At 45.6% G+C, this 24,937-nt stretch overlaps 1 protein-coding gene and 1 long non-coding RNA gene across 4 annotated transcripts in view; one reads left to right on the plus strand and one right to left on the minus strand.

The window, feature by feature from the left end:
* Positions 1–24,937, minus strand: part of LOC131767983 (1-acyl-sn-glycerol-3-phosphate acyltransferase delta) — a 1,414,884-nt gene that overhangs the window by 67,593 nt on the left and 1,322,354 nt on the right. For all 3 annotated transcript variants that reach the window (XM_059083506.2, XM_067011123.1, XM_067011122.1), the window contains one exon: positions 82–342. In XM_059083506.2, coding sequence (XP_058939489.1) covers positions 82–342 — 261 coding nt within the window. The remainder of the gene's footprint in view (positions 1–81; positions 343–24,937) is intronic.
* Positions 1,553–2,873, plus strand: LOC136792393 (uncharacterized). The gene is made up of 3 exons (XR_010836122.1): positions 1,553–1,614; positions 2,143–2,453; positions 2,752–2,873. It is a non-coding gene; the product is annotated as an uncharacterized lncRNA (long non-coding RNA).

Here is a 24,937-nt window from a genome sequence, read left to right on the forward strand (position 1 = left end):
AAGAAGTCCTAATTGTGACACACACACACACACACACTGGCAGTGAAGACGCAAAGAGAGAAACAGGAGAAAGTCTCTTACGGCTGGAGATGCAGTAGGAGAGCCGGCAGTTGATCTTCCGGAAGAGCTGCTTGTTAATTGGCCAGAGAAGGAGCGTGCAGAGCTGAACGGTGTTGATGAGGAGCCCCGAGGCGATAAACACGTAACAGAAGATGAGATGGCACAGGAACTGAGACTTCAGCAACGCGATGAGGCCCATGCTGGGGGTGCGCCTCCGCCAAACGACAAACACCCGCCGTAGAACACGTCCAGGGGGAGGAAGGCCGGGCCTCAGGAAGACGCCTGAAACACACACCGACGTCAACTGTGAGAAAAAATATTGTCTCCTCTTAGAGGCAGGGGGAAAAAAACTCCTAGAAGAAAAATATACTCTCGAGATTAAACGCATTCTACAAGGAATTCCCTGGTGGTCCAGTGGTTAGGACTCCAAGCTTTCACTGCAAGGGGCATGGGTTTGATCCCTGGTCAGGGAACTAAGGTTCCCCACAAGCCAAGTGGCCAAAAATTAAAAAAATGTAAACGCGTTGTACATTCGTTGATTTATTTTTATTTCAAAAACATTTTTTTCTTTTTGGCCAAGCCATGCAGCTTGTGGGATCTTAGCTCCCCGACCAGGGACTGAAGCCAGGCCCTCAGCGCAGAGTCCTAACCACTGGACCACCAGGAATTCCAGCAAACATTTATAATAGCGCTTCCTTAAGGTCGGGGCACAGTTTCAGTCCTTTAAAAAGAAGAGTTCCTTTAACTGCCCTAATGCCTGCGAGGCAGGCACTGTTATCACAGAGGAGGGAATGAGGCCCACAGAGGTTAAGCAACTTGGTCAGGGCTCCACAGGCCTCACCGCTTAAGGAGAGGCTGGCGGCCAGAGTCCGCATCTCTGGACCTTCCCTCCTGCCTGCCCCCCGCCCCCAGCCACCCCTCCACACCTGCCTCCACTCGGCATCTCCAGATCTCAGCCCAAGCGGCACTTCTGCTGGCAAAAGACCTCCCCGGATGCATGCGGGCCACCCCTGGGGTGGTGTCTGGAGGGGGCGCCCAGGCGGCACCCTCTGCCGTCACTGTGTTACTGGTTCGCCTGTTCGCCTTCCTACGCTGCACTGTCACTCCTCTGGGGCACACGACTATCCGGAAGATATCCCTGTCTCCCCGAGCCTTGAAGCAGTCACTGGCACAGAGCTGGAACTTAATTAAAATTACATATATGGGGCTTCCCTGGTGGCGCAGTGGTGGAGAGTCCGCCTGCCGATGCCGGGGACACGGGTTCGTGCCCCGGTCCGGGAAGATCGCACGTGCCGCGGAGCAGCTGGGCCCGCGCATGACAGCTACTGAGTCTGCGCGCCACAACTACTGAAGGCCACTCGCCTACAGCCCGCGCACCGCAAGAGCAGCCCCCGCTCGCCGCGACTAGAGAAAAGCCCCCGCGCGCAGCAACGAAGACCCAACGCAGCCATAATGAATGAATGAATGATTTTAACAGTGCTTAAAAGGATTCAGTCGGACGTCCGAGCTCTTCCTCCTCCAGCTCTCTGGGCGACTTGACCCCTGGGGTTTGAGGTGAGGCCTCTCCGGGGCTCAGAACTGCCCTCTCCACAGGGCAGCCCCGAAACGAGCCCGGGGCAAAACCAGTGCAGCCTTCAGTGAGGTTCGTAGTCCCAAACTAGGTGCAGGGTTGGGGACACGGGACTTGCTTCTGGGCCTCCTAGGCCGCTTTGGAGGACAGTCTTGGGCATGAGGACAGTCACAAGGTGCCTTCCTGTAAAACATGACCCTCCCTTAGATTAATTGGAAGGCACACTGTGATTCCTATGTGCTTCTGAGAGGAGGGAAATAGAAAGTACCTTTGGCCTGATTTCCCTGAAGTCAGCTCAGCTCAGCTGACACCTGCCATCTGTCTCCCCAGACGCCCTGCTCCCTGGCACGAAGCCAGGACGCTGCAGGGGCTGAAGCAGCCCTTCTTCAGTCCTTTTCAGAAAGCACTGCCCCGGGACACCTCCAAGTTGTCCAACTCTCTACTTAGTTTCAACACACCCAGTCTCTCTCTCGAAGGCACAGACAGCTCACCTCGTCGCACTTGTCTTTCAGGAGCTACATGAATAGAAGTGACGGACGTCGGTGACGATTCGGGCAGCAGCTATAGTTTGAGGTGGAAGGTTCAGGTGCTGTATTCATTTGTCCTTGGATTAGCCTCTAAAAGCTTCCAGACAGTCTGGGCCAGAAGAAGTGTGATTCTTCACTAGGTTTCTGGGACCTAGTGTTTGGAAAGTATTTGACAGATCCTTTGCTTTGCTGATTTAACACTAAGAAATGGAAGTCAGCTGATACTGGAAAGGCCGGGGATTGAATGCTGCCTTCCTCGGTTTCCTGTCAGAAGTAGGGCATATGATGAAGCAAAAGTAAGGTTTTCTTTTTTTCCTTGTGTAAGTCCAGGGACCAGCATGCCCTTTAATAAAACCCTCGCTAGTACTGCATGAACCAGGGGTCTTAACACAACATCGGTGATATTTAGGAGTCACGAGGGGGGTCACAGACAGGCGGGCCTTGGCTGGCTTTGTTTTGCCCCAGGTCCCCTTGCCAGACTGGTGTGGGCTTGGAGTTCAACTGTCTGGGTTTGAAGCCTGTTATACCCCTTACTGGTCGTGTATCTCAGGCAAATTAACGTTTCTGAATCTTGGATTCTTTATCTACAAAAAGGGCTAATAGATTGCAATCAAAATTCCAAGGAGGCTATTGTTTTTTGCAAAACTTTAGTTGATTCTCAGATTTATATTCAAGAGCAAAAACCACAAGAATAGCAAAGGAGATGCATGATAAAGAATAAGGTAAGAAGTGCTGTGGGTTTATTAAACAATTTAACTGATTATTAAAAGAGAGACAAGGCTAAATTTTTTAGCGGGGGTGTCTAGTGGGTGAATATGTGTTGCATGTCTTAAGTTTATTACAGATAGAAGTTTGGGGGGGGCCATCCTACCCTTCTTGACCAAAGGCAAGCTTTCTCTCTAATGTGGTGATTTGCCAGTTCGGTACCATACTGAGGAAAGACAGTGTAAAGATCTGACCAGTGATAAAAACAGGTAGAGAGAAAACATTTTTAAATTCTTGCCTTTTCCTCTAATTTTTGGCGGAAGGATTACAGGTGGTTTCCTTTTTCTTCCCCGTGTTTCAGTGTTCTTTTCTATAACGAGAATGAGATTGTCCCCCCTCCTGGGCACAGAGCTGGATGGATGTGTTTCCCAGCACCCCTGCCATTGGTTACATGTGGTCAGAGGATGGAGAACACGGGATGATGAAGGTGGTCCCTGCAGGCTGCCTGCAAACTTGATGAGGGAGGACCACGCGGTGGGCTCACCCTGTCAGGTGGGCGGAAAGGCGGAAATCCGGCCCATTGGCAACAGACAAGAGAACTTCTGGAACGTGAAGGCAACCTGAGACCACCTTGAATCCAAGCACAGCTGATGGGGAGGGTGATACAGGCCAGATGCTAGAGGGTACGGGACACCTGCAGGAACATTCGAATCGGGCAGTTCTGGCTAGAAATCCAGGCTCGGCCACTGCCTAGCTCCATCCGTTACAGAACCTCCACAGCCCCCAGCTTCCTCCTCTGCGAAACCAGAACAAGACCGCCAACACGAGGTTGCTACGAGGCTCACGCACGTATAAGAAAGCATCTGAAACACTTAACACAATGCCTGGAACACAGGGAGCACACAATCATGGGAGATTTTTTTCTCTCATTTCAAGAAAAGAAAGAAGCAAAGAAGAAGCAGCTAAGATGTATCACTTCGGCATCAGTTTTCCTTCTCACTCCCTAGCTATTGATAGATCCGGATGTTTTCTTTAATTTACCTTGAAGTGTGTTAAAACATTTCCTCACCCATTTGTTTTCATTCTAATCTGTCCTTTACTGCTAGTGACTCTGAAATGGGAAGTGATGCGTTCACCAAAACTCACATGGATGGTACCCTTTTAACTAGGTACTAACCTTGGCAAAGCACGGAGATGACAAAGGGACTTCGGAATAAGGGAAAGTGCCAGCCAGCAGGACGCTTTCATTACCCTTGTGTTTCCCACATAGATTTCTACCCTGAAACCGGGCAGATGCAGAGAAGGTGGCATGCACACACTAGAGGAGCTTTGCTCCCTGGGACTCTTGCAGGTGAGGGGTGGGAACGCAGATGGCATCGTATGCCACCCGGCCGCCGTCAGCGGAAACACAAACGAACAAAAGCAGCTCAGAATCTCCCCATGAGAGAATTCAAGGTACATCCTTCTCTAAAGATGCAGCTTCAACGTAAAGCATCAAATTAGAGAACAAACAGGCGGACCTGAGTTAAGACTTTGGTCTTCTGCCCTAGTCAATATTCTGCAACTATTAAATAAGCATGAACTTCAGACACACTCAGGAAGAGACTACACCCGAAATGGGATGAACTCTTTCACTAGCTTGTTTTTAAAGATTTTGGTGGGGTTTTCTTTTGTTTGTTTTTTTGTTTTTTGTACATTTCCATGACAGAATTAAACCAGGTCAGGGTTTTCAAAGAAGCCAAAGCTTCCTTCCAAAGGAATCACTCCAAGTGGAAATGCTAAGATTACACCCATGATCAATTTAGGACCATCACTGAAATCTATACGACCCATTATTTAGGCTCTTTTAATCCCAAACACCAGAATAGTGTTCACAAAATAGAAAAGATATCTAACAAATGCTAATTGAAACAATACTACTTTTTATATTGCAAACTAAAACTGATAATACACCATTTTAAAAGAGCTGGGGCAAAACGGACTCATTCTCACAATGAGAACACACACACAATCCTTTTAGAAAGCAACGCGGCACACACAGAAAGACCTCAACATCTTCACACCACTTGATTTCGCAGGCCAACCTCTGACCATCTCTCTCAAGGATAAAACTAGCTTTTAGAAAATTCTCTCTGCGCCAAGATACTCAACCAGTATTATTTATAAGCACCCAAAATTAGAAACCACTTACCTTTCTGACATGAGGAAACCATCAAGTGAATTATGGGAGACCCACACAATTGAATGAAGAAAGTATTACTAGAATAGGTTTGGAGTAAGATGGAAACATTTTCATTATGATATTGGGAGATAAAGGTCACCAAATTATACAGAGAGAGAATAATCACAACTCTAGAAAACACTACCAGTAGGTACCTTTATGTGTGTGCACGTACCACTCAAGTAGGGCTGGCTGGTGGACTTTGTTTCTGGACCAATACTTTTGGTCTATGAGGCAGAGAATGCCCAGGCAAAAAGGTGCCTTGCAGGAAAGGGATGTGGACGCCGTCCCAGGTGAAATGAGTGGCGGGGTGTTCCGGTGGTCCAACTCTCAGATCTCGAATTCTACTTTAGGTTGAATAACTTTAGCAAAAATCTCCAAGAGGGCAGCAACGAACTTGTGGCAGCCCGAGGCAGCCACTTAGCACTTCCTCCTGAGAAACATGGATTAAATCTAGTTTTGGATTCCCTCGAGCTACACTGGCCCAAGGCCCAAAACAAAACACGAGAGAAAGTGTTCTAGACTGAATTTAACTGTCTCTGGGACCATCTCTTACTAAAATATTCCTCAATTAAAAAATGATCATTGTCTAATGGGTTGGCAGAAGCCTCTATAAAATTAGCTTATTTTAAAATTTGATGGGAACAGTCCTTTGTCTAATACTCCTGTACCATACATGAAGTCCATTAAAACAAAAACTCCAAAGAAGTCATAAATCATACTCAACTATTTCATTACATCCGATAATAAATAACCCTCACTCAGTCTCTCTCCAAAATCTAATTTTAGGATAATAAAAATGTAAGTCTATAGAAAACTGAGGTTTCTAAGTTTATGTTTAACACTTGCTTCTGAGCAGCTTATAAGAGAAAAAGAAATTCTAAAGAGTTTTAAATCTAATCCAAGGAAACCAGGATCAGGTAAACCCAGATGGATAACCTAGGTAACTTCTTCTGTCATAAGAAAAAACAAAGATAAAGGAAATTAAATGAGGTATTCTCTAAGGCCTTTTGTAGTTCTGAGAGCTACAAGGTGAAAATGTCTAGAGTTAAACATCAGGTCTTCTGAATGGTACCCAGTGCAGCAGAATAAGTCCACTGCATGTTTTACACGTACATTGTCTCATTAACTGTCACAGAAACCTACTATGGAAGGTACTGTTATCCCCATTTTACAGATGAGGAAACTGAGGTTTAGTGAGACCAGGGAACATGCAAAAGTCAAACAGAGAGTAAACTAAACTCAGGTTAGGCTGCTTTTAAGACAGGAAGCCCAAGGCAGCTAGACTCCACAGGAACGTGGCCTTATTTCATGAACGTGGTTCCATATTTCACCTCACGGTTCCCTGTCTGGCTGATGGGGTGATCGTGAGTTTTCGAGCCACTGCCCCACCAGTCAGTCGTGCAGAGACCCAGTCATGCCCTCCTTCCAGGTAGAAGGTCTGCCATCCCCAAGCCCCAATCCGGCTCTCCCACGGTCCCTGGGATTGGAGGGCTCTGACCTCACAGAGTTTGTGCAGTCGGAGGGAGCTGGTGCCTAGCTGCATTTCCTACAACTAAGAGTGTGTGAACTATTTTATAAGATACTCAGTGGAAAATATATTTTAAAATTATGTTCGATCTCTGGAAGTTTCCGAAATATTTTATGAAGTCCTGATAAAACTCGAATATCATGAAATCCTGAAACCCAAAACTGAAATGAAATAAGGAAAATTAATCTTCCAAGTGGGGAAGGAGGCACAATTCTGCTTTAAATGAGTCTATTCCAATTAATCTTGAAACCTTTTCAAAAATGGAAGACCGATGGAGGTTTTGCATGGAGACCGTTACGACCTTCACACCATTACTGCTGCCACGTGGCATGGCCATCAGCTCAGTCACACACCTGTGGAGGCTGAGGAAGAGGAAGGGGCCGCTCTCGCCTCCCCTGCCACCCAGGCAGGGAGATGGCCTGCGACCAGCTCAGGGCCTCCAGGAGCAGGCGTGAGGTACACGCATCACCAGCTGGCACCCGCAACAGAAAAGAGAGCTTTATTCAGCGTCGAATCCACCTCCTACTCCAGTCCTGCCGTCACCAAGGCAACACGGTCAGGACGGCGGTCGTACCACGCTGCCCACCTCTCTCCTTCCCACGCGGGCCGTGACAAAGCCGCGTGGCCAAGGCACGCCGCCTAAGGGGACCTCGGCAGGCGGCCGCTAGCGTCAAGCCCCTCTACCTACTGTGTGGCCCTGGGCAAGGAACTTGCGTTCTCTGAGCCTCAGCTTCTGCATCTGTGTAATGGAGGCAGCAGTCCGGTCCCCAGGGATGCCGTGCTGATGAGATGCAGCAGCCGGCTCAGGCCTCAGGAGGGCACTCTGGGTACCAGTGTCCACCGGGGCTCCCAGACTCCCTGTGACATGCCCCCTCCTTCAGCTGCCTTTCCCATGGGCCCCCGCCCCCCAAAACCAGCTACCATCTTTGTTTTACTAAGCTTTCCGCCTGTGGCTCTCACGATCCATTTCTTTTGTTTGTTTTCGTAAGATTTTCCTCATTGGAACGTGGTTTTTCGGACGTCCACACAATCCAGAATGCCTCTGAGCCCCACGTGACTTGTAAGACCGTCCCAAAGTCCAGTCACAAGTTTTAATGAAGGGATTATGTCTCCATTCCCAACCTAAAGGAAGACAGTTCACAGCCATCTGTTCTGAGGCCCCTCTTCATTATGCTGGGTAACACCTGTTAGTTCCCATAGAAATTATATTAAAGAAAGGAGTTGAAGAAAACAGTATGGAGGTGCCTCAAAACACTAAAAATAGAGTTGCCACATGATCCTGCAATCCCACTCCTGGGCATATGTTCGGAGAAAACTATAATTTAAAAATATACATGCACCCCTATGTTCATAGCAGCCCCAAATAGCCAAGACATGGAAGCAACCTAAGTGTCCATCAACAGATGACTGGACAAAGAAGATGCGGTATATACCTACAATGGAATAGTATTCAGCCACGAAAAGGAATGAAATAATGCCATTTGCAGCAACATGGATGGACCTAGAGATGATCATACTAAACAAAGTCAGTCAGAAAGAGAAAGACAATTACCAAATGATATTACTTATATGTGGAATCTAAGATATGACACAAGTGAACTTACCTATGAAACAGAAACAGACTCACAGACATAGAGAACACAGACTTGTGGCTGCCAAGGGGGAAAGGGGTGGGGGAGGGCTGGATTGGGAGTTTGGGATTAGCAGATGCCAACTATTATATATAGAATGGATACACAACAAGGTCCTACTGTATAGCACAGGGAACTCTATTCAATATCCTGTGATAAACCATAATGGAAAAGAATATGAAAAAGAATGTATGTAGGACTTCCCTGGTGGCGCAGTGGTCGAGAGTCCGCCTGCCGATGCAGGGGACGTGGGTTCGTGCCCCGGTCCGGGAAGATCCCACGTGCCGCGGAGCGGCTGGGCCCGTGAGCCTGCGCGTCCGGAGCCTGAGCTCCGCAACGGGAGAGGCCACAACAGTGAGAGGCCCGCGTACCGCAAAAAAAAAAAAAAAAAAAAAAGAATGTATGTATATGTGTAACTGGATCACTTTGCTGCCGTGCAGCAGAAATTAACTCTTCGTTGTAGATCAACTATAATTCAACAAAATAAATTTTAAAAAAAGAAAAGAGCTGAACATAATACAATAAATGTGAACCTTGTTCTGACTTCACGGAGCAGAAATAAAAACTAGTATTGACAAGACCCAGACCCTCACCACTTCGGCGCCCTGTGAATATACCAGTATTTCCCTGACCTCAGACAGTCTTACAGTCAGGAGCTGAGGACACAATTCTCGCCAGACGTTATATGTAAAGGATGAGCAGATAAAAGGTATGTCTGCATCACCAAGGGAGCAGATTGGAGCGGGCAGACTTCTGAGTAGTGTGAAGCCGGGGCCAGTTACCCGTGCAGACAGACATGTGCTTGCGTCCCCAGCAAATCACGGCACCTAATTTTTTTTCATAAAAGCTGCTCTTTAATATTTGAAAATAAACCGAAAACCAATAATAATAAAATGCCTTTAAAATTCAGACTTATGGCAAAATTCAAAACATTGTTGGAAATTTCCTTAAACTTATTTTATAATTCAGTATTTTCATTTTCAGTACCCATTGGGGGAAGGGGTACAACCCTAACCTCTTCAGTACTGAGGAGCTCTAACCTTTAAGCAGGCTCCCCGACGGACAGACAACTGCACGTGGTCTGCGAATGGCCAAGCCAGGACACCGTGGGGTTCCGCCGAACAGAGTCCGCCAAGCACATCCCCCGGCATCGTTTTCCAGTAAAGTTGAGAAGATCGCCCGAATCTCTCCACTCCTTCTGGCCCACAGCCCACCTAGTCTGTCTGGGTCGCCAGCTCCATCAGGAGTGATGACTTCTCACCGTTATGCGGAGGACGACACACTGCCTGTGGCCACGTGAGCAGGGCACATAACCAGCAGAGGTCACCAGCCTTGGACAGATGGCCGAACTGCCAGCTCTTGGGGGGGGCTCCAAGCATCAGACACAGGCCATCTCAGAAAGCCAAGCAGATGTGAAGTGACAGTAACCAAAGCTTGAAGAGCATGTCACAAAACCACGTGGACATGGGTAGCAGCTAACTGGTGCAAATACAAGTCAGAAGGCATTATGACTGGGAACTGATTTTGCCCTGGGACGTGTCAACTGGACTACGGCCCTCCTTGGGAACCCAGGAATCGTGACTCTACTAGTGGTTGAAGAAATAAATGCAGAAGCGGAGGCACCAGTATTGAGTCGGGGGCTGGGTTTGACTATTGATCATCTATCTGTGTGTCCGTATCACCTTGGTTACTTGGCCTCTAGAAATCTCAGCTTCCTTATCTGTCAGTGGGAGGCTCTGCCAGATACACCGACCCCACAAGGGTGGTGGGAGAGGTCAGTGAGATAAGAAAAGAATGTGCAAAGGCTCTGCTGGGTGGACGCTTAGGCACCTGTAACCACGCTCAATTCTATGGCACAGGAAATGGAAAATGGGGCCACTTGTCCAGACGTCCTCAACTAGAATGCTTCTGATTAATGGAAACTAACATGGCCTTAGTACCCCAGGGTACTTACCAGGGAGTAAGGTTTGGAGGAAGCACCCTGCTGGCTGTGTCGTGATCAAGAGTTCACTGTAGGTGGGGTGGGTCCCTGAGGGTCTGCTCAGAGGAGCTAATTTGGGTGGGGACAGCAAGTGATCTTTTTTTTTTTTTTTTTTAATTTATTGTTTTTGGCTGCGTTGGATCTCTGCTGCTGCACACAGGCTTCCTGTAGTTGTGGCAAGCGGGGGCTACTCTTCACTGCGGTGTGCAGGCTTCTCATTGAGGTGGCTTCTCTTGTTGCAGAGCACGGGCTCTAGGTGTGTGGGCTTCAGTAGTTGTGGCTCACAGGCTCTAGAGCACAAGCTCAGTAGTTGTGGTGCACGGGCTTAGTTGCTCCACGGCATGTGAGATCTTCCCAGACCAGGGCTCGAACCCATGTCCCCTGCGTTGGCAGGCGGATTCGTAACCACTGCGCCACCAGGGAAGCTCCGGCAAGTGATCTTTCTTTTTCTTCTGCATCACAGACACCAGTAACCAGGCTCTTTTCTCGCCGGTGGGTCCCTCTCCGTTGTCCTCACTGCTCGTTAAGCGCCCTTGACCCTTGAGTTCTTGGAGCCCCTGCTGTTCCCCATCCTCATGTTCTGGTAAGGAGGGTAGGGGACACTGGGAGATCGATAAGACTAGATTTCAAATCTTTCATTTCTTTGATTTTCATAAAGGGATGCCAATGAACCCAGGCAATTTCCCCGACTTGATTCACGCATAATGGACCTGAAGAGAGACTTATTAGAAAACAAATGCACTTAGATGCTTTCCTGACATGAATCATTTATTGAAGACAGAATTGCTGGCTGTGAGTGCCCAAAATAAGTTGACTTACAGTATCCCTGTTTCTAGATAGATCTGAAATACGATCACGGAATACTGAAGTACTCAGCTATGAACGATGCTTTTGGGGTCATTATGGACTGGCTATTCCTCAAAAAGTTTCATTAAGAACAGCAGTGATAAAACACAAAACAGGGCCTTCTCTCTCTCTCCTTTTCTTTTTCTACTTTCCTGAGTCACAAAGCTCAAGAATAGAGGATGCTTGGTGAAAGCAGTGATGTTCCTTCCAATTTCTGTTACGTAGAATCTGGAACAGGTATTCCGGGATTCATGCAAACATTCATTAATCCACTGACAACTTTATTCATTCATTAGGTCGTCTGTCCACCAAGCTACCCATTCATCCATTAAGCCAAAAATTTACTGATTCATATTTATTGTTACAGCTCTATTTATACCATTGCATTAGACTTCTGAAAGTAAGCACAGGGGATTCTTACAGAGCCCCTCTCTGTGTTTTATGTGGCTGAGTATCATGCCCAATAAACTAAAGCATTTATTGAGTAATCATTTCCAGGCCCTGGATGAACCCCCAACCCCTTCCACTTCTTACAGAATAAATAGACGCTCAATACACGTTGATTCAATCCAGATTTCCAGACAACCTAATTTAGTCTCCATACCAATAACCGTGAATTGTCAAAAACAATGTACAAAGGGATAACATGAACTGAGAAAGTCCTAAGTTTCTTTCCCATTATAGTGAGGACAGAGCAGAGGACACAACAATTTACTCTCCCTACAGAAGCCATGCAGATAAACCCGCACGATTTCTTTCTAAACCGTTATATCTTGTAACCAAGCAGAGAATCCTCTTCTACCTCATGAAACTGCATGAGGCAATTTATCAAACTGACATGAAAATAACTAAAATGAAAGCAAATTACCTACTTAAACCCCAGTAGGGGAGTTCAGATGTTGGTTGGGGAACAGAGTTGACTTTTCTTTAAACAAAGAATCTTCTATTAAAATAAAATCTGGTAAAAGTAAAGGAAATTACTCTCATAGAGTAAGTCACTTAGTGAACCAGAGTCATGAATTTTTTTTAAGGTAACTTCCCCCATTATAACAGTAATTCACATTCATTATAAAAATTTTGTAGTCTAAAATGTAGAAATTTTGCCACCTATACGGCCACTGACACTTTGGTTTATTTTCTTCTAGTCTTCGGTGAAGGCACTGGCTTTTATTTATTTATTTTTCTTTGCTAGATAAAACCATTGCAGGGACTTCCCTGGTTGTGCAGTGGTTAAGAATCCACCTGCCAATGCAGGGGACACGGGTTTGAGCCCTGGTCCAGGAAGATCCCACATGCTACGGAGCAACTAAGCCCGTGAGCCACAACTACTGGAGCCCGTGTGCCTAGCACCCGTGCTTTTCAACAAGAGAAGCCACCGCAATGAGAAGCCCAGGCACCTCAACGAAGAGCAGCCCCTGCTCGCTGCAACTAGAGAAAGCCCGCGTGCAGCAACGAAGACCCAACACAGCCAAAAATAAATAAATAACCATTGCAGAGACGTTTCGTTTTCAAATATAGTTGCTATCTTCTGTTAAATCAATTTTACATAACCTTTTCTTAACCTTTAGTGAGATCATTTTCAATGTCCTTATCCCAATATAAATACATTAGTAGTTACACTGGACGTCGTATCATAATTGTTATCTTATTGTCTCATCGTTGTATTATTTAGGCTTCTTTTGTCTTTTTAATAACAAGTAATGCAGGGAACTTCCCTGGTGGCTCAGTAGTTAAGAATCCACCTACCAATGCAGGGGACATGGGTTCGATCCCTGGTCTGGGAAGATCCCACATGTCGCAGAGCAACTAAGCACATGCACCACAACTACTGAGCGTGCGCTCTAGAGCCCGCGAGCCACAACTACTGAGCCTGCACGCCACAACTACTGAGCCCGCGAGCCTAGAGCCCGTGCTCTGCCACAAGAGAGGCCACTGCAATGAGAAGCCTGCGCACAGCAATGAAGAGTAGCCCCCACTTGCCACAACTAGAGAAAGCCCACGCACAGCAACAAAGACCCAACACAGCCAAAAATAAATAAATAAATAAATAAATAAATTTATTTAAAAATAATAATAATAAGTAATGCAACAATTAACAATTCAGGGTATAAGCCCCTTTTTTTCCCCTTAATTTTGGGTAATATCTTTAGAATAAATTCCCACATGGCAGGATTTCTGGGTTCAAGGAAAAAACATTTTAAGGCATCTAGTGAATTTTGCCAAATTGATTTCCAAAAAGTTTATAGCTATTTATGTTCTAACTAGCAATTTACAAAAATACACATTCCACCACGTTTGTCGGCGATAAGAATTCTCATCTAAAAGCAACAAAAACCCGATTAATGCTTCATACATTAAAAGTTGTGTCTCTGTTTTAATCTGCATTTTGGGGGTTATAAGTGCAGTGGATTTTTTCTTAACATTTATTAAACTACTGCTTTCTGTCACGACTTGTCTATTTTATCTACTGCCCGCTTATCTCTTGTATATTGATTTGCACGAGCTCTTCATATATTAAATAGAATAACATTTTAACTATTCCATTTAGAGTGACCAATTTTTCCAGTATTTTTAGCTCATTAAAGCCTTAAATTATTATGGAGTAAAAGCTGTGATTTCTTTCAGAAAGTTTAGGCTTTGAAAGGTCTTCCTTCTACCCTTAATTCTTGTCCTGAAGAAAACTGGTACACATTCACTTATTTCATCTCCTTTTTCCATGATTAATTTTATATATATATATATATATATATATATTTTATTATTATTATTATTTATTTTTTTTTGCCACACCACGTGGCATGTGGAACTTCCCTGACCAGGGATTGAACCCGTGCCCCCTGCAGTGGAAGCCCGGAGTCTTAACCACTGGACCACCAGGGAAGTCCAATTTTATATATTTTTAACTCTTAGATCTGATATTTATTTTTTGGCTATGGTGCTCCACGAGAATCTAAATGGGTTTATTTCCAAATATTTAATGAGCTGTATCCAAGGCGTTTATTGGAAGATCTTTTCCTCCTCCATTAATTCATACTATAATCATACATCAAATACCAATAAACAGGGATTAATACACTAACCAACCACTCACTTAACAGATGAAAACCTGGTACCTACAGAGTCAGGGCGCAGCTCGATCCCTGCGACGGAGGGACAAAGCTCTGAGCATTCTTTCTTCCCCTGGTGCCTTGAGTTCCTGCCCACCTGACGTTTACTCTCTTAGGAGGAAAATATAACTGTGCATTACAGCCTTCCCCAGTCACTGGTTAAAGATCCGCAGGAAATCAGGAAGCTGTACCTTAGAACTACATTCGAGCCAACATAATCTCCGATGGGAATGAGGGAAACCAAGGTGGACGCAGAAGCCACTTACTGGGCCTTATTTTTCCCGTTCAAAGACCAGAAGGATTCTCTTATGTTGTACCAATCCACCTATGGGAGGGTTTCTGCAGGAGAAAAAAGGAAAGCAGACAGGAAAAGTACCTCATGTTTTTAAAAGGGATTCCTTACCAATGTGTGATTAGGGAATGGACGCCATAGCACGGCAAGGAGTTTTAGGCTGTTTTCTTCAACAGTGTATCTCAAGAACCCAGAACAAGAATCCCGCAGGGGGTTTCCCTGGTGGCGCAGTGGTTGAGAGTCCGCCTGCCGATGCGGGGGACGCGGGTTCGTGCCCCGGTCCGGGAGGATCCCACGTGCAGCGGAGCGGCTGGGCCCGTGAGCCGTGGCCGCTGCGCCTGCGCGTCTGGAGCCCGTGCTCGGCAACAAGAGAGGCCGCGATAGTGAGAGGCCCGCGCACCGCGATGAAGAGCGGCCCCCACTTGCCGCAACTAGAGAAAGTCCTCGTGCAGAAACGAAGACCCAACACAGCCAAAAATAAACATAAAAATAAATGAATAAATAAAAGATTACTATTAATTAAAGTAACAACAAAAAAAGAATTCCGCAGGAATAGAGAGGACGCCGAAGCCTCGCGAGGCCCCTGGACCATTTTCTGCTAAGGGACCAACAACCTGGAACACAGGGACCCTGCGGGGAGGCCCGAGACACAGACACACTGCGGGGAGGCCCAGGGCACGGGGAAAATGAAGGGAGAGGCGAGCAGCAGCCACTGTCTGAGGTCCGGAAACAGGGACGAGAGAATCCTTTCCAAGCCAGACATTTGCTTAATTGGTATTTTTCATAATAGTATATATTTATTTATTTTATTTTTTTTCTTTTTTTTGCGGTACGCGGGCCTCACTGTTGTGGCCTCTCCCGTTGCGGAGCACAGGCTCCGGACGCGCAGGCTCAGCGGCCACGGCTCACGGGCCCAGCCGCTCCGCGGCACGTGGGATCTTCCTAGACCGGGGCACGAACCCGTGTCCCCTGCATCGGCAGGCGGATTCTCAACCACTGCGCCACCAGGGAAGCCCCATAATAGTATATAAAAGCTACAATGTAAATTCCCAAACTTCGAGGAGTTCCTAACTCCTAATGGATTCTTTGTGTGTTGACTAAAGCAGACTTTAATTTTGCCTCTGCTTTTAGGTTATGAGCTCCTCCAGTGTCAGAGAACAAACATATCATAAACGAACTAGAAATAATTATGAACAATTACAAATGAATAACTAAAAAATAATTATAAGATATTAACAGGAAGCCCCAGCATTTACTTCTTCTAAAAATTTCTCTGAGAAAATAATTAAATTGGAACAGAAGGTCTTGGGAGGGCCAGGAAGAACAATGAGGAAATATATTTTGGGACAAAAAGAGGTTTACAATATACAAAGTCAACAAAAACATGCACCATATGAGAAAAAAAAAAAAAAAAAACCCAGTGCATCTCTACGCTTAGGAAGTAGTTAGTTGGTAAGTCAAGCTCTTTTTTTAATATCAAAAATATTTAAAATACACAAAACATTTTACCACATTGATATCTAGTCACGTTAACTTCATTTTTTTAGGAAATAAAATATATAGATATTGAAGCAACTTCTGCTATTTTAGTTTGAAATTGGTGTTTCCTTCAATGTTTTTGTTCTTTTACTGTACATGTATTCACAAACAACATATACTTTTTACGTTGTAAAGATGTGTGTAAATAATATTTGAATCCTTTTGGGATTTCCTTTCTACACTCAACACTAAATTTCTGAAATTTTATGCATCTAGTTTAGTCGTTTTAATTTTGGAAGAGTATTCTTTCGTATGGCTACACCAAAAATTAATCTATTACCATACTGATGGACATTTAGAGTATTTCCACTTTTTTTCTCTGTTGTAGATAGTGCACTGAGTACTGGAATCGCTGCATCACTCTGACGTGACATCCTCCAGCTTCACTAGATATTAATAAATTTCTTTTCAAAATTTAACACACTCGGAAGATGTTTTGGGTTAGAGCAGCGGTCTCCAACCCTTTTGGCACCAGGGACTGGTTTCGTGGAAGAGAATTTTTCCATAGATCGCGAGGGGGGGGGGGATAGTTTCGGGATGACTCAAGCACATTACATTTATTGTAATTTCTATTATTATATTGTATATACAGAAATATTGTATTTATTGTATTGTAACATATGATAAAATAATTATACAGCTCACTATAATGGTGACAGGAGATGGAGCTCAGGTGGTAATGTGAGCCATGGGGAGTGGCTGTAAATACAGATGAAGCTTCGCTTGCCCTCCACTTGCCTCCTGCTGTGCGGCCCGGTTCCTAAGACGCCATGACCAACACTGGTCCGTGGCCCGAGGGCTGGGGACCGCTGGGTTAGAGACATAATGGGCAATGATACTTTTCTGCTTTATGCTTCCCTGTATATTCTAATTATTCAACCAAGAGTATTTACCACTCTGGTAATATATTTAAGTTAAAAAAAAAAAAAAAGCTCAAATTTTTACACTGTATATTCTAATTATTCAACCAAGAGTATTTACCACTCTGGTAATATATTTAAGTTAAAAAAAAAAAAAAAGCTCAAATTTTTACACTGTATATTCTAATTATTCAACCAAGAGTATTTACCACTCTGGTAATATATTTAAGTTAAAAAAAAAAAAAAAGCTCAAATTTTTACACTGTATATTCTAATTATTCAACCAAGAGTATTTACCACTCTGGTAATATATTTAAGTTAAAAAAAAAAAAAAAAAGCTCAAATTTTTACACTGTATATTCTAATTATTCAACCAAGAGTATTTACCACTCTGGTAATATATTTAAGTTAAAAAAAAAAAAAAAGCTCAAATTTTTACACTGTATATTCTAATTATTCAACCAAGAGTATTTACCACTCTGGTAATATAGTTAAGTTAAAAAAAAGCTCAAATTTTTACACATTTTTCAGATTACTTATGCATGTTAACATATATTGTATATTGCTTGGAATTGCTCTCTGATTTCTCAGTGTACCCATGTTACAGATAAGGAAATGGAGGCTTAGGGAAGTTCTATACCTTGTTTAGTTTGGTCACTAAACTGGTCCCATACCTTCTCTGAGTCTCAGTCTCCGCTTTATTATTTCCATCAGCCTGCCTCACAAAACTATTGAGGGTGAAAAATAAGACAACTGACTTGAAATACCAAAAAATTTTTAAACGACTTATACACATATAATCCATGGTCACCTTTTTCACGATTATGTTCTTTACATCTCTGTCCCTGCTCTGTACGCGGTGAGAAATAACTAAGTACTGAGGATACGGGAAAAAGTACTTTCTTAACAAAACCTCGGGTACCATTTCAACTGTTCCTTCCCAAGGAAAGAAGTATTCGTTAGCCAGTGGTTTACTGCCGGGAGATTTACTCCTTAGTCCTTGATCTAAGCTTCATTCTCACGGTAATTTAATTCTTAGAGATGAGTAAATACAGACTCAAATGACAGAACAACAAAAAAATGGATTCAGTGCTAAAAGCAAGTGCTTTTTGGTTTCAGATAATGCTCTTCACACGACTTTCTTCCTGGTTTCTAAGAAAGCAAATCCTGGCAGAGTGGAGAGCTCTGGAAATACAACGCCTGGACTCAAAACAGCTAGTGCCCGAAAACTGTTAAGAAAAAGCACAAACTGCTGCACACACGCAGCAAACCATTTGTGCTGTTCCGAGGGCGGTACAGAGCCAGCTAACCTGCACAGCACTTCCAGTCCAAGAATACCCTAGGTTGAAAGGGACATCGCCTTAGTTCCCTGATAAAACCCAATAAAATCGCCACTATTTGAGTTGAACCAACCCTTCTGAGAGTCACTTCTTCATTCCTTTCCTGTGGTACCTCCCAGATCAAATTCTCCTACACTAATTCCATAACAACATTTTGATATAGGTCTGAATACCAAAGGGTATTGGATTTGAAAATCTGAGACATTTATGCGAAGTATTATGCTTCCTTAGCCTCAGAGAAGACTTGGAGAGAGAAGTGAGTGAAAAACACCTAGCTCTAGTTCCTCAGATATTAAACAGATTTGCCATATGTATGACCCAGAAATTAACACTCATAGGTGTCTACCCAAAAGAAATGAAAACAATAAGTCCTCACAAAACCCTGCAGACGAACGTTTACAGCAGCATTATTCATAATCGCTAAAAGATGGAAACAGCCTCAAAGTCCATCAACTGACACATGGATAAATAAAAAACTGACGCATGGATAGCCCTACAGTGGAATATTCTTCAGCCGCAAAGAAAGAATGAATTACCAATACACGGTACAACATGGGTGAACTTCAAAAACATTCCACTAAGTGAAAGAAACCAGTCAAAGAAGACCACACATGGTACGATTCTGTTTATACAAAATGTCCCAAATAGGCAAATCTAGAGACAAAAAGTAGCCTAGTGACTGTCCAGGGCCAGAGGGCAGGGGGGATGGGAAATGCCCATGGGTAAGGGGTTTCTTTCTGAGGTGATGAAAATGTTCTAAAAGTAGATAGTGGTGGTGACCGTTGCACAACTCTGTGTATATTACAATATATTACAAGCCACTGATTGTACACTTAAAGTGGGTGAACTTTATGGCATGTGAATTATATCTCATAGTTGTTTAAAAACACATAACAAACTCCCGGCCCTACAGAAGACAAAACCTAAGCATAGTCAGCTCTCAGTCCACATGCGATAGAAGCACACATGTCGTGGCGCTGTTTGAATGAAGGAGTGAATGAGGCCGAGGGGAGTTCCAGCCTGCAGGAAAAGGGGGCTCTCCGCTCACCCAGGGGACAGAGCAAGATGACGGAGCCCAGGTCTGCTGATGCCACGTTGGTGCCGGCCTGGGCGCTGCCAGGGTGTACAGCGGGTCTTCTCACACTGGCATGACTTCTGTGAGGCTGGGCCACGAATAAGGTAGGAGGGGACCTCACCTCTGACCCTGAGTATAGCCTGTGGGAAAGGCTGGAAGGATTTTCACCACCTCTGAGTTTCCCAGGCAGCCTCAAAGAGCAGCGTGAACTCACCCCCAGACACTCATGCCAACAGCAGCTACTGCCGCAATCTAGGCTTTGGCTTAAGATCCAGAGGAAATCTTCAGTGGATCAAAGGTGTTTTCCCCTTCATGCAAGGCTGCTCTGAATACCTGAGACTGAATACTCTGCTTCTGGTCAAACCCACTCAAGGTGGAAGTAGACCGTATTTGCTATAGCAGACTCACCATCATTAAGTTCAGATGAAATTGCAAGGCTCCAATATGTGCAAGACATACTACTTAGAGCTAAAAGATCAGCTGCCCTTTAATGCCAAGCAGAGCAGTTGCTGACAAAGCTTCCCCGGAGCAGAGCTCCATGAGGCAGGTGTGGTGTCTGGGGCCTCACACGGTCCTCCCAGGAGCCAGCACGCCCCCCCGGCCACCGCAGCAGACATTACGGAAAGAGTTCGTGAATGAAATCTGGAGAATTGCCAAAAGTGGGTTAATGAAATCAGTGGGGAGATAAGTAATTGAAGGAAAAGAAATGGATCCATCAGTCCGTCAACATCGAAATCTTCACATTTTCTGGATGGTGGAAGGCAAACGAAGCAACAAGACAGAAATCAAGAATTTATGTCCCTGGCCTCCAATTTTAGCTCCAGAAGGCTTTCCCTTTTCCCAGAGTCAGGGTGGTGAATTGGATCAACTTCTCGTATCAAATTCAAAACAGTCACTGTGCTAGTGTCACTGAGCCCCTGTGGCCAGGGAGGGGTCGGGGCAGCTGCCCCAGTTTTCCTCTAAACTCTTGCTATGGAAATTCGTGTCCCCCAAATGGGATGCTGGGATAGGGATAAAGTGACAAGGAAAATGGGACTTATTTCTAGAAATATCTGTGCTTTGGATCAGGAATAAAAGTATTAAATTTAAATTCACATGAAAGCTGAAAACCATCCAAATGTCCATTACCAGTTAAGCAAGTAAATAAGACGTGGTTTATCCATACAATGGATCACAGCTCAGCAAAACAATGGGACACACTACCAACCCATGAAACACGGTGACAGGGACTTCCCTGGAGGCACAGGGGTTAAGAATCCGCCTGCCGATGCAGGGGACACGGGTTCGAGCCCTGGTCCGGGAAGATCCCACATGCCGAGGAGCAGCTAAGCCCGTGCGCCACGACTACTGAGCCTGCCCTCTAGAGCCCGCGAGCCTGCGCGCCACAGCTACTGAGCCCACGTGCTGCAACTACCAAAGCTCATGCGCCTAGAGCCGGTGCTCCGCAACAAGAGAAGCCACCGCAATGAGAAGCCCGCGCACCGCCACGAAGAGTGGCCCCGGCTCGCAGCAACTAGAGAATGCCTGCGCGCAGCAACGAAGACCCAATGCAGCCACAGATAAATAAATAGAAAGAAAGGGAAGAAAAAAGAAGCACAGGGACGGACCTCAGAGCAGTAAGCCTTGCGGATGGCAGCCACTTCCACCTCAGTGTCTATTTCTCTTCACCCCCTGCTCAGAAGATGCCTTTCACTCCTTGAACAAACATTTACTGAGGCACCATCCTGGGAAGTGGAGACACCGAATGTGGCCTCCGGAGATTTCTATGCTGTGGGACAGACGATAAGAAAATATAAATTGTAAAGCCAAGGCTAGGAGCTACTCTCCTGGAAGGCACAGCGTGCCTTCAGAATAAAAATCGAGATGAATGAGAGTCCCCGGAGAGGTCGGGACAGGCTTCGTGCAGGAGGGCACCACACCCAGCTCTTGGAATCTTCCGGACAGAGTTCTCTTTCATGCTTCTCAGCCCCTGTGTCTCCTGTCCCATCTGCCTGATGCCCTCCTCTCCCCCTCCCCCTCCCTCCCATCGCTGACTTGCCCCGTGTGTGGTCATCCTTCAGAACCTGCCCTAGCTGGACTTCCCTGGCGGTCCAGTGGTTAAGACTTTGCGCTTCCAATGCAGGGGGTGCAGGTTCGATCCCTGGTCGGGGAGCTGAGATCCCACGTGGCATCCCACGTGGCACGCGGCGCGGCCCAAAACCAACCAACCAACCAAGCTGCCCTCGCCTGTACCATCCCGCGGCCCCTCCTCCGGGGCAGCTGGATGCAGCCCTCCCAGCCTTGTCGCGGTCCCTTCTTTCCTCGCTGCTACGTTCACCATTACAGAACTTAACCGCGTGCAGGAGTGATTCCTTACTGCCTGGCTTAACGATGCGAAAGGCTCAGCACAGTACCGAGGCCACATAACATCCGTAAACGAATGACGCTTCCCTTCCTGTGTATGTCTGCCTTCCCACAAGCCTGAACTCCTTAGGCACTGAAGTGTTTCTCACTTGGTATCCAGAGGCCAGCAGGGACCTGGCCATGACAGGCAGTTAATAAATATTCATAATGCGAACGACTGGAACAGTCAGTCACGTGCAGCACACCGTTGCGGAGAAATGCCCAGCTTGTGGTGTAATTAGTAACTTGACTATCATGTCAGTGGAACGTAGCTGCTGTCCTGTGCCCAGATCAGGGCATCATCATAAACAAAGCAAACAGTCAGGTGGGATATTTTACTTTCCCTAAATCCAGCTACTGATGTAATGTTCCAAGCTGTATTTGATGTGGGAAAACTCAGTAATTTAATTAACTCTACCTCTTTTCTAGAAATATATGTTGGTCAGATGACAGAAACTTCCAGACTCTTTCTACCCTAACACTCCACCACATCATTAAAGTAAAATCCAAGAATGTCGGGAAAAATAAAACAAAATCAGAGAAGGGGGTTCCCTGCCACTGGTTTTATCCTCTTTATGTCTTTGTCTTTAGTTAAGAAGGAGGCCTGTAGCTTCTTGCTGCCTTCGTATAATAGGGGACCTTGAATGCTGAGTATCTGAAGGGCTCCACGGTGTAAACGTAGCAACCTTCACGCCTGAGCAGGGGCTCAGGAGCCAAGAGCCGGTTTGCCTTTATCAGCTACTTGACCCTGGGCAAATTACTTAACCTCAGTTTCTTCACTTGTAAACTGGAGACAGTAATAGTCCCTACTTCATGGGGTTGTGGTGAGGATTAAGTTGTTTCTAGAGCCCTGCCTGGTACACGGTAATCTTAAATGTGGCATCATCTTCACCGTCATCCTCACCATCATCGTCACCATCACTGTCACCGTCATCATCACCGTCATCATGACCGTCATCCTCACCATCATCGTCACCATCACCGTCACTGTCATCATCACCATCATTGTCACCATCACTGTCACCATCGTCATTGTCACCATAATCGTGACCATCACTGTCATCATCACCATCATCACCGTCACCATCACTGTCATCATCACCGTCACCATCACCGTCATGATCACCGTCATCATCACCGTCATGATCACCGTCATCATCACCATCATCACCATCACTGTCACCATCGTCATTGTCACCATAATCGTCACCATCACTCATCATCACCATCATCACCGTCACCATCACCGCCATCGTCACCGTCACCGTCATCATCACCGTCATCGTCACCAGCGCTGTCACCATCACCATCTCCGTCATCATCACTGTCACCGTCACCGTCACCACCGCCTTTGTCATGGCTCTGGCTTTCCTTTTGTCCCATCACTTTCCTGCTAGTCACCCTCCTTCCATCAGTGGTCCAAGTTCTCCCAGACCACTGGAAACACCTAGAAAACTTAAAAACAAAAAACAAGGAACCAGTGAGTCGACCAGCCAGTCCAAGGCAGGTGATTCTAACGAACAGGCAAGGCTGAGCCCACAGCCGAGGCTCTGCCACTGAGACCTGAATTCAGGGAGTGAGAGGCGGCCCCTTCACCACAGCAGCCGTTTCCTCCCTTCACAGGACCCGTGGCTGGTCCCCTGACTCTGCATCGAAGACCAAGTGTTCGTGCAGGTCACCAAGGCCTCCACCAGCAGCTCCACATGGGCTCACTCCTCCTGCCTTTGATTAAACCCCCTCCTGCTTCTGTTTTAATGTCAAAGACTCCATTTCGTGCTCGGAAGGGCAGCTCGGCGCGCAGCTTCTGAAATGAGCGCCAAGCCGGGAGCCGGGAGCAGGCCACCGGGACCCCAACTACAGCAAGCTCCTCCCTCACCTGGGCCGGCCAGAGACATGTTCTGCAAGGAGAAACTATCCGGAAAGCTAAAATGTGTAACTAAGTTGCCAAAAGGTAAAACTGACAGAACTTTCGTTTTGGTGACAATCTTTCCAGTGTCACCTGGACTCTCCTGCCTTAGGAAATGAAGTCTGCTGGGGACAATATGGACAGCTCAGGACCGTTTAGTTCCCCGTTCTTTCTTTTCCCGCCCTGCCATCAATTGCTGCTTTTCTACCATCTACCCAGGAAAACAGAGAACCAAGCTGGCTAAGCCAGTCATTTCAGTGTTTTGCGAGCTAAGTAGGTTTCCGGAAAAATCAGATTAAGCCTAACGAAGTACACAGGCTTTTGACAATAATGTTTCTCACTTTATACTTCAGATCTGGGGCTGCGTTCCACATGGCTGGATATGTTTACCATCTCTTAAATGGGATATGTTTCAGCAGACTTTCGGTTTAATCTGAATTAGATAAAGTCCCTGCGGAGAGGGTACCTTTTCTCCACTTTCCCCCCAGAATGCCAATCCCGTCGCCTGTGTCACAGAGACATTCTAATGTGAATTTCCCTGGAACAGATGGTAGTACTTCTAATGCACAGAGCCCACAGCACCTTGATAATTTGACAGCACCATTTCCATTTTCAAATGATCACTATGTGGACTTCCCTGGCAGTCCAGTGGTTAAGACTCCACACTTGCAATGCAGGGAGCACAGATTCGATTCCTGGTTGGGGAACTAAGATCCCACATGCCGAGGGGCGTGGCCAAAAAGTTAAAAAAAGATTACTATGAAATGTTGGGTCAAGTGACACTTCATATATGCACTTAATAACATGATTTTAAAAAGAGCATGTACACACACACACCCACAAGCCCCATCCTTCTTCCTTATTATTCTCTAATACACTAAAAAGAAACACTTGGTTTGCTTGTGGCTGGGCAAAGTCCATAGCTCAGATTTTTTTTTTTCCTCCAACGTCTTACTGTAAAGGAAAAAAAAAAAAGTGGTTTATTGGGGTAGTTAGGTATTGGGCTCTCTTTGCATCTCTTACAATGAGCTCTATCCAAGCTTTTCATTTCACGCAGGAGGTTTGGGTGAGGTTATTCTGGAGAATGTTTGAGACGCTTTGAGTGAGGGGTACCTTTAGGATAGCATGTTAGTATCTGAATTGGCAAATTTCACCTGCCTGACTGTTTCATTCAGATTTCAAAAGATAACCCCATGCAGGAAGGCTTTATGAGAACAGGAAAGGTAACTCACCCCCAAACGATAAGATAACAGATGTCAGCCAGCAAGAAGAGTTGATTCCTTGTCCAAGAGATAGTCAAGGTATTGGGAGAGGAAGAGAGATCAGAAAGAAAAGAACAAGGGCTGGGCTCATCCAGAGAAGCT

Source organism: Kogia breviceps, chromosome 13 (assembly GCF_026419965.1).
Source record: "Kogia breviceps isolate mKogBre1 chromosome 13, mKogBre1 haplotype 1, whole genome shotgun sequence".
In the NCBI taxonomy this organism is placed as follows: Eukaryota; Metazoa; Chordata; class Mammalia; order Artiodactyla; family Physeteridae; genus Kogia; species Kogia breviceps.